The following is a 9062-nucleotide window of genomic DNA, read 5'->3' as shown; positions in this document are numbered from 1 at the left end:
TATTGTAACTCCCTTCTCTTTGGTCTCCCTAACAAGTCCCTCCGTAAACTCCAACTCCTTCAGAATGCTGCAGCTCGGGTAGTAACTCGTACCCCCTCCAGGGAACATATCACCCCAGTCCTTCAACAGCTTCACTGGTTGCCCATAGAAACTAGAATAGTTTTCAAAATTCTAGTTCTCACTTTCAAATGCATTTACAAGCTCGCCCCTCCCTATCTGTCTGGCCTGCTTCACATTGCCACCCCATCCCGAACTCTCAGATCTTCATCTTCCACCCATCTTATTGTTCTGTCTGCCCGCCTTATCACCATGGGACACAGAGCTTTTAGTTGCTCTGCTCCCCGTCTTTGGAATTCACTTCCGATATCAGAAATATCGATTCTTTTCACTTGTTTAGGTCAAACCTCAAAACTCATCTGTTTAAGTTGGCTTATTCACGTTAGACCTATTGTTGTCTGATTATGTACATAACTTTTTAATTATTTGTTTTTTATTTGTTTTATTGTTTGTTTTTATGGACTATGTAAGGTGACCTTGGGTTTTAGAAAGGCGCCCACAAATAAAATGTATTATTATTATTATTATTATTAAGTAGGTTAAAGGTGCGGCGTTGATTAATTTTGCTTCTGATGTGCCCTTATTTTTGTCTGAATGTTTCTGGCAGGTTCCCCCACTCCGATCCTGGAGGGTTAGTCAGTGACACAGTTTGCAAATTTCCCGGCTCAAACACACCTACTAAACCTGTGGCCTGTACTACGAAGCGGGGTTACTGGCTTATCGGGGTAACTTGTCGGATTTAAGGTATCACCGTTTAAATGGACCTCATATTCGTTCATTTACATTTTGCCCAGACTACCTTAAATCTGACAAGTTACCCCGTTAAGCCAGTAACCCCGCTTCGTAGTACAGGCCACTGGCATTTAGCTAGTGAGCTGAATACAGTGTGTCTGAGCAGGCAGGCCCTCCAGGGCTGGAATTTTGCCCCTGATTTATGGGTTGTCCAGGAAACTCCCTCGCCTCAGTGCTTCAGCTGAACCTGGCATGGCTGGCCTCTTTGGTGACTGTCTGATACAGAAGTGAATATTTCAAAGGGGAGTAAATCCTTCCCAATTGTTACTGGTTCTTTGTTGATAGTCACCCCTAATCCCAAACACTGGAGAGCTGAAGAACCTGTGTCACGATATTCTCAGACATCCTAGAAGTGACAACGCAATGTGAAGTGCAGGTGTCTGAATCCACGACTCCACGCAAGAAGTTCCCCTGCAGGTCCGGCCAGACGGCTGCGTGACTCTCGGGGTGCAGTTTCCCCCGGCCGGGCGGCACGGTGCCGGGCCCCAGGACCTCAGCACTCCTCCTCCGAGCCCAGGGTCGGCAGAGCTCTTCCCATGCTATATCTTCAAGGGCTTTTTCCCTGTGGTCTTGCTGTAGGGTCATGGCTCTGCCTAGCTGTCCCTCTCTCACATAAACGGCTGCCAAAGAGAGCATGTGACCCCCCCCATCAGCATTCAGAGGCTTCAGTCACTTTTCAGAAGGGCTGCACTAGCACAAAGAAAACTTGTATCCTGGAAGTAGTGTTGATTCATATTCTCGTAAATCCATTTGGCCTGAGTGTGTATGAGCCTCCGCCCATGACGTCACTACTTTGGGTGGCATCGCTCGTGACACTATCCATTGACTGCACCCCTTTATCTCCATCTGCTGTAATGTCCGTAATATGAACAGTGTCTTCTGTGTACTGGCGTCCTGTCCTTTATACAACACTGACAGCCTTTTGGGGGGGGGGGGGGGGGGAAGGCCGTGGACGTGGGCAGGCACACATAGGAAAGTTAGCTCTGTTACTTTAAGAATTTGCGATCTGCCAGTTATGGGGCCGGATTCTTTCTGCAGGCAGATGTATGGGCCAAGGTTTCCAGAAGGAGGGGGGGGGTTAGTTTAATAGGGCCCATATGTTTTCTTTATATAGAGGTTCAGTGATAAACCCCTTATGAGGGAATGCTATGCTAGTGTGGCATGTAAAAGAAGCTTAGAAAACAATACTAATTACTATTGAATTGGAGACTCAACTTAGTACCAAATATACAGTTGACACTGGACTCATGTGAAACTTTAAATATCATCTGTGACTGATCCAATATTGCCCCAGTACATGGACCCAGTATTTCCATAAAGGCCCAATATCACCCTCTGCTGGATGTCGATGCATATCGGCACATTATGTCCACATAGGTTCTTTATCGCCCCCTATGGGAAGTGTATTTATACTAATACAGAGGACATTTCAGAAGTTGCTGATTGAATTAGCAGGAGCTGTTTATTGTAACATAAGAGATAATATCAGCCATTTCCATTCACGTGCTCTATAAGCAGCATAACATATATCAACTGGCCCGATATCCCAGAAGCAGCCACATCCAAAGTTCAGAAAGTTCATCCCCCGCTTTGCTGAAACCTGCTTGCAGGCAGGGGGGCTGAGCGACAGCTGTCAGAGAACGGCAGCATGATCAGCGTCACAAGCGGCTCTCCACTGGTTAAAGGGAAGGAAAGGCATGATCTTCAAGGGCAGAACAGATGCAGAAAATCACAAGTATGTAACACTTTAAATGTTTTATGGGTGGTTAATGGAAAGTATGAGTCCTGACTGCAGGACTGCGTAACGGGAAAGTCGGGACAGAGCGATAACCCTCTGCACACCCTGCTTCTTCACAGCAGGGAGAGGCTGATCTTTCCTGGAAAACAATAATTAAGGGTTCTGTAACCAAGGCATGACATGAACACGATGAGGAAGAACTCAACGGTTGTCTGTTTACAAATGTTACAAACATAATCATATATACAACATGAGGGTTAGGGTTAGTAACAGCAGAGGAGGTGTACACTCACTCCTGCTTTCCCGTCCCACAAGGCTGTATGGTGGATGTACACACAGCCCCAGTGCAGGTGAAACAGGCTACAGCTGAAGTAAACTGCTCATCCATGGACCATATGACTAACAAGCAAGACCAAGGCTGCTGTCCCCCCACCAGCAAAGGAAAGAGCATCTAAAAACAATCAATGTATCTACTGCGCAAATTTTTAGTCCTCCCTGCCTACAGGGTGCGATATGTTCCAGTTCAGAAACTTTCCACAGCAGGGCTGTATTGCAGGGCTAGTTATACAGGCATCTGCATCTCAGACTATAATAAAAGATAAATTACCAAAATGACTAAACTATATATAAATATAGGTGAAGTAGGGTATTTAAAATCCAATGTTTATGAATTAATCCACAAAGCCAATAAAAGTACATTTACATGTGCTATAAATTTTTTGGAAAATATCACTTTTAACCTTATTATGTTTAACATTTGTCTGCATGTAATATATACACACACATACATATACACACACACACACACACACACACAATATACATATCTTAAGGCTCCTCGGGTAAAATTTAAAATGTTTACACATATACAGCGGTCAGCAGGAAACAAGTCAATTTATTTGACTGACATAAAGCCATTTCACTAATTTGACTCATTAACTGGTTTACACAGACAGTCCGGGTTCTGTTACACTGGTAACACCCTTTAGTCGCCGGACGGAATGACCGAGTGTGGCAGACAGATTGACGGGAACGGCGCAAACATGCCAAAGATGTCGGGGGTCGGTTTGGTCCCCACAAATAAACAAGCTGAAACAAGCTACATTATCCCCATGACCCGGTTTGTGTCCCATTATCAAACTGGGCCCTCTGGTAGCAGCCCAGAGACACTCACTAGTCCAGGATTCGCTTAAGACCTAAAGGATGGCACCAGAATTAAGGATAATTGTAAAATTGTGTTTCTCCCCATGGAGAGCCTCAAAAAGCACAGGGAAAATAACCCTCACAACTCACGAATAAAGAGATTATCTGTGCTATAAAAACATACAAATAACAGATATACCAACGTGACAATAATTTACACATTACAGCGATAACAGCTTATCCAAGCCTTGCAGTAGCAATTTAAATCCCCTCTCTTTTTATAATGCATATTCATGTGAACAATTACAGCCTCCAGCACACAGTACAGATCATAGAACCTCAGACCTCATTCACTCCATAAATGAATCAGGCCTGGAAATGGGGAGATGGGGAGGGGGAAGAAGGTTCCGGCGCTCAGTCCTGTTTTTATTAAGATGTTTGAGGTGGGCGGTGGCCAGCTTTGACTGGTCTGAAATGCTTAAATCTAACTAGCAGACCTCGAGATCCAGGGCCACACCGACGTAATGTACACGTGTGTGTGTGTGTGTGTGTGTGTGTGTGTGTGTGTGTGTGAGGTTTTCTCTGTAAGCTCTGGTGTGAGGGAGCAGTTATGGTTTGCTTCCGCCTGTTGGGATAACCCCGGTGGCCAGTAGTACGATGATGAGGATGATGATGACGACAATGACCGCGATCAGCACCCCCAACTTCACGTTCTTCCACCAGTAGGACCGCGCCACCTTCTGTGAGGTGTGCTTGAAGTTCTGCGCCTGGAGAGAGGTCAGGGATGGGGTTAGAGGAAGTGCTGCTCACTAGATCGCCTCACATAGTCTAACAAGTCAGTGGGAAATGGAATAGCCAGGTTAATTAATTAATTGAGCTGGTGGTGAAATGTAACAAACACATAGAATGGCTGGGGTGCCCCTAAGGAGAGGTTTGGGAACTGAAGCGGTGTTCATCTAGCCATCCAACTAGATATCAGTAACTTTCTGGAGGACAGAAGAGATTCATACTAGTTTTTATAGTGTTACTCTTGATTTGCATATGTCCTAATGCTAAATTGTGTTTTTTTGCTCTGAGCAAAAGTGCATTACAACCCAGATAAATAGCTTTAAATATTTATTTTGACTTCTGCACAGTACTGCATACATTTGCCTCCTTGGCCTCATTTAAATGTCATCCAAACATCCACTGATCTACAGGTGGCACCAGAATTTTCCGGAAGGTGGAGGAGCAGAGAAGGGCGAGCTAACGGACCCCAGCCTGCAGGTCCTCGGTCTTGCCCATCAGATCGTCCAGACGCTCTCCCCGGGCCAGGATGCGGTCTACGTTCTGGGTCATGATGTCTTTGACCCCTTCCACCTGAGACTGCAGGGTTTTGACACGGTCCTGCTGCACAGGCGCTTCACCCTGCTCCTGCCGATGGAGAAAGAGGAGAGAAAGAGGAAGTGGCCATGAGCAGGCGAGAGGAGCAGGGTGTGGGAGAGACTCCCCGAATGGAGGAGGGGCCTACGGGCAAAGCCACACCCACCATCCCCTCCGCCGGGGTCTGCCAGCGACGGACAAGAGCGACCAACCGACTGAGGCACAGATGGAGGGAAAAAGACCAGCAGTGTAACACTGACCTCTGGGAAATAGCAGCTCTTGGCTGACTCCACATTGCATGCCGATGCAGCACATAGACGATGCAGCACATCGTTCCCCAGGTTGAAGAAAGAGTTCATATTCAGAGATTAAGTAAGAGAATGGGGACGAGCAAGGGGACCTTGAGGTCCGTGGCACCCAAGGTAGTTCTTGAGGCAGTGTCACTTGGAAGAGGCTTCTTAAGACCATCTATGAGTCCATCAAGGTCACCGAAGGTTCACATGGGAAATAAATACAAAACTGAGTTGTGTGGTAGGAGTAGATGAATGCTACCAGAAAACGTGAAACCGATTCGGGGTGTTTAACTACCAAAGAAAAAATTTAAATCGCCGATACACTTTGGATCAGGAGATAAGGGGGGGTGAGTTATGCAATTATCCACAGACACAGGCTTCCTCAGAGTGTCACTAACTCAGTGGTTCTAAATCCTGCCCATGTTTTCATTCCACCCCACCACACTTTCAACCTGCCACATTCATTATTAGCCTACTAAGGACCATGTAAGCCTGATTAAGGGAGGACTGGAATTAAAATATTCTGGTGGGGGGGCACCAGGGACAGAACTGATAACAACTGGTGTAACTACGCATGTGCAGTCAGAATCTGTCTTTCCTGAGGTTTAAAAACAAGTTTAAATTTTCATTCACCCAACACTTCACCATCAGCCCAAGTGTGGAGTCTGAAGCCCACATTTAAAATGTGTTAGAAGACAGAAGCTTTTCAAAAAAAAAAAAAAAAAGTTGCGAAATATAACACTTCAGCTATAAAAAAATTCTCCGTAGAACCCTGATGGTGTGAAAACAGTTGAAGATTTTACAGTATCGAGGCCGCAGTGCCTCAGCCGGCCAAGTTTAGGTTGGTTTCACTGCATTTCACTGCCACGCTGAAGGGCTGTTTAGCTGGATGGAGGAGTCTGCGGATATCACACTAGGGCAAAACACTCAGATGGATCGCAGATAGGGGAGAATCACAAAACAAAGATCTGGTTCTCATACAATCAGTCTGCATCTCTCCCAGGTACTTTGAGAAACAATGAGAGGAATCAATGATGCGTTTGTGTGCGTGTACAGGTAAGGAGGACACGCCCTGCTCCAGTGAGGTGACACTCTCGGTTACTAGGAGACGGAGAGGTGCTGCGTCATTGCTGCCGGCAGTAGCCCCACCCCTGACTTTCCCAGCTCTGCCAAATGGCTGACGGATGTCAGGTGACAAGCTGCTCCAAGGCAACAAACAAGAGCGGCGTCTCCATGTTCAGTAAGAGCCATGACACACACACACACACACACACACACACACACACACACACACACACACACACACACACACACACACAGTACACAGGCCAGCAACTTTGTTATCTGCCCAAACTGGAACTGTCAGTCCATGTCGTACTGGTTTCTGGGTACCACAGTCACCCAAACCAGCAGCAGCAGCAAGTAAAGGCAGCCGTAAGCTCATATGCACCACAGTTACAGTATTTACATCATGAAGGGCCCTGTTAATTGTTTTTCATAGAGCTGTACTTTTTCCTGAGCTTTCTTGACAGTACAGATTGAGAGACTCTGAAGAGACTAATGGCCAGTTCTATCCAAATGCACCATGGAGTAAACAGAAAAAGGTTTTAGGTCATTCTAGTAGAAAATGCTCTCCACAACATCAAAGAGCTAGGAGTTAGGGTTCACATTGAAAATCCTGCAGAGGGATTGATTTTCATTTTTTTAGTCAACATCAAAGAACTGCCCCTTGTGGTACCTTCTCTCTACCTGCTCTGATCTTCATGTACCCAAATATTAACAAACGCATCTGGCGTGACACTCACGCTTTCAGACTCTTACTCGCAAGAAGTCTCACGGGAAATCTCTATTATTCCATTATAAACCTAAAATTAGACACATCAAAAGCCTTGGGGTAGTTTACAAACCCTACAAACTATTTACAAGGTAATAAAACTGTTACATACACATAAATGCATGTGTATGTGTGGCAGACTTGTTTCATGGCAGCCAGCTGACCAGTTGGTAAAACCGTGAACCAGCTGTCTGGACTTCTGTCATAACCGCTGCGCAACTTTGTTGTTTGAATAGAGCTGATGTCAGTAAATGTAAATACTCTCTGTGATGTTTAATAATAAGCGCCCATTGCTGTGAGATCAGGGTCAGTCTGCGGGACCTTCTTTAGTGTCTCTGGTCTTCACCACTCGGTGGGTCTTTGGGTCAGGAATGAAGCAGCCGGACGGCACGGGGGTGGGGGGTCTTCACGGGTATCATCTGGGCCAAAAGCAGGGGCGATGCTCCGAAGAAACATGGGCATGTGTGCAGAAATGGCCCGCGGGCTCGGACAGGGGAAGCTGAGATATGAGGAAATTCCGTCAATTGAGTAAAACCACCGAGAGCGGAAAAGAGACTTAAAGTCCGATTCCCTTCGGTCGTTTTTGTTCGTGCTGGATGGAGACCGATTATTAACTTAAATGGCTTTTCCGGTATTCGGGGGCAGTGAGGAGTGTCGTATTTACACAAAACATACTTTGAATTATTTCTCTCAGTCATTTCTATGCAGATCTGCTCAGAATAACCGGCGATGTCTGTCCGCAGCCCCAGCGAATAACGCAGGTTCGGAAAAACAACCTGTAGCTCCTGCTCCGCCTTTCATCGCCCATTTCTTTCGTCTTAAAGACGCCGAAATCGGGCGGCCAGTAACAGCTGATTCCCGCGGGAATCTCGTTAAACACGGTTTCGCAAAACAGGCCAAACAAGTAAATCATCAAATGGGACCGAGAAACAAGCGGGGCGACGGTGGTGAAGTTTCCGAGCACTGCAGGGGGACGCGGACGGTGATCGTGCCACTTACCATGTTAGACTCCATGTTTTTAAATCCAAAAGTTACAACAGATCCGTCAGAAAAGCCAAATCGGGAAACAACCACTAGCCCCGAACAAGCCGAAACAAGAGAGATCGTCGGCAACTTGTCCGGCCGACGTCCGTGTGCCTTTTTCTCCGCTTCCTGCTTTTATTTCTGAGTGAATTCCTTCGCTCCGGCCCGCCTCTGAAGAGTGTGGCCACCTCCTGCGTCCACTAGGGGGGGCATCGCCACGCGGCTCGCTCACCTGGAAACAGGTGAAGTAGAGGTGCAACAAGCTATACGATCACCGTGATTTTGGAATTATGCATGGTTTGTGCTGCATTAATATCTGACCGAGCACGAGGCACGTGTCCGCGGCCGTCGGATGCCAGGTGACCATGCAGCTGTCTTTGAGCGACCAGGAAGTTTGCTTCCCAGCTGCATTTCTTACGTGGTTGATGATGGGATCTGACGGAATGTTGCTAAAAATAACTTATTAATGTAAACTAAATTCCATGTCATATGTCTTAAGTTACATAACAAATTCATCAAAGGGACACAACTTAGAGTTTAGAGTCAGAGGTATTAGAGTGCTATTGCCTCTGAAAGCAGTAACTTTTTCAATGATTTAAAGTTTTCAGTAACATGGTGGTGTTCCTTCAAGACTATCAAACTTTTAATAATAAATGCAAACTCCGTACATAAGAACATTATTCTCTCACACGACTGAAATCACAGCTGGGGAGGGCGTGTCAGAGACCCACATCTTGAGCCAGGACTAAGGTAATTGACGTAGTCTCCATTCTCTGTTCCACTCCACCCAGCCATACCAGGCCACGTTAACACCTCCAAA

At 46.2% G+C, this 9062-nt stretch overlaps 1 protein-coding gene across 1 annotated transcript; it reads right to left on the bottom strand.

Annotated features, from left to right (window-relative positions):
* Positions 1-2285: 2285 nt before the first annotated feature.
* Positions 2286-8547, bottom strand: vamp8 (vesicle-associated membrane protein 8 (endobrevin)). Its single transcript, XM_023820765.2, has 3 exons — positions 8219-8547; positions 4985-5143; positions 2286-4497 (listed from the first exon to the last, which is right to left on the bottom strand). Exons 1-3 carry the CDS (start codon positions 8231-8233, stop codon positions 4339-4341), a joined length of 333 nt encoding a protein of 110 aa, XP_023676533.1. The 5' UTR covers positions 8234-8547; the 3' UTR covers positions 2286-4338.
* Positions 8548-9062: the final 515 nt, after the last annotated feature.

The sequence above is a fragment of the Paramormyrops kingsleyae genome, chromosome 2 (genome assembly GCF_048594095.1).
Source record: "Paramormyrops kingsleyae isolate MSU_618 chromosome 2, PKINGS_0.4, whole genome shotgun sequence".
In the NCBI taxonomy this organism is placed as follows: Eukaryota; Metazoa; Chordata; class Actinopteri; order Osteoglossiformes; family Mormyridae; genus Paramormyrops; species Paramormyrops kingsleyae.
This window is presented reverse-complemented; position numbering and strand designations above follow the sequence as displayed.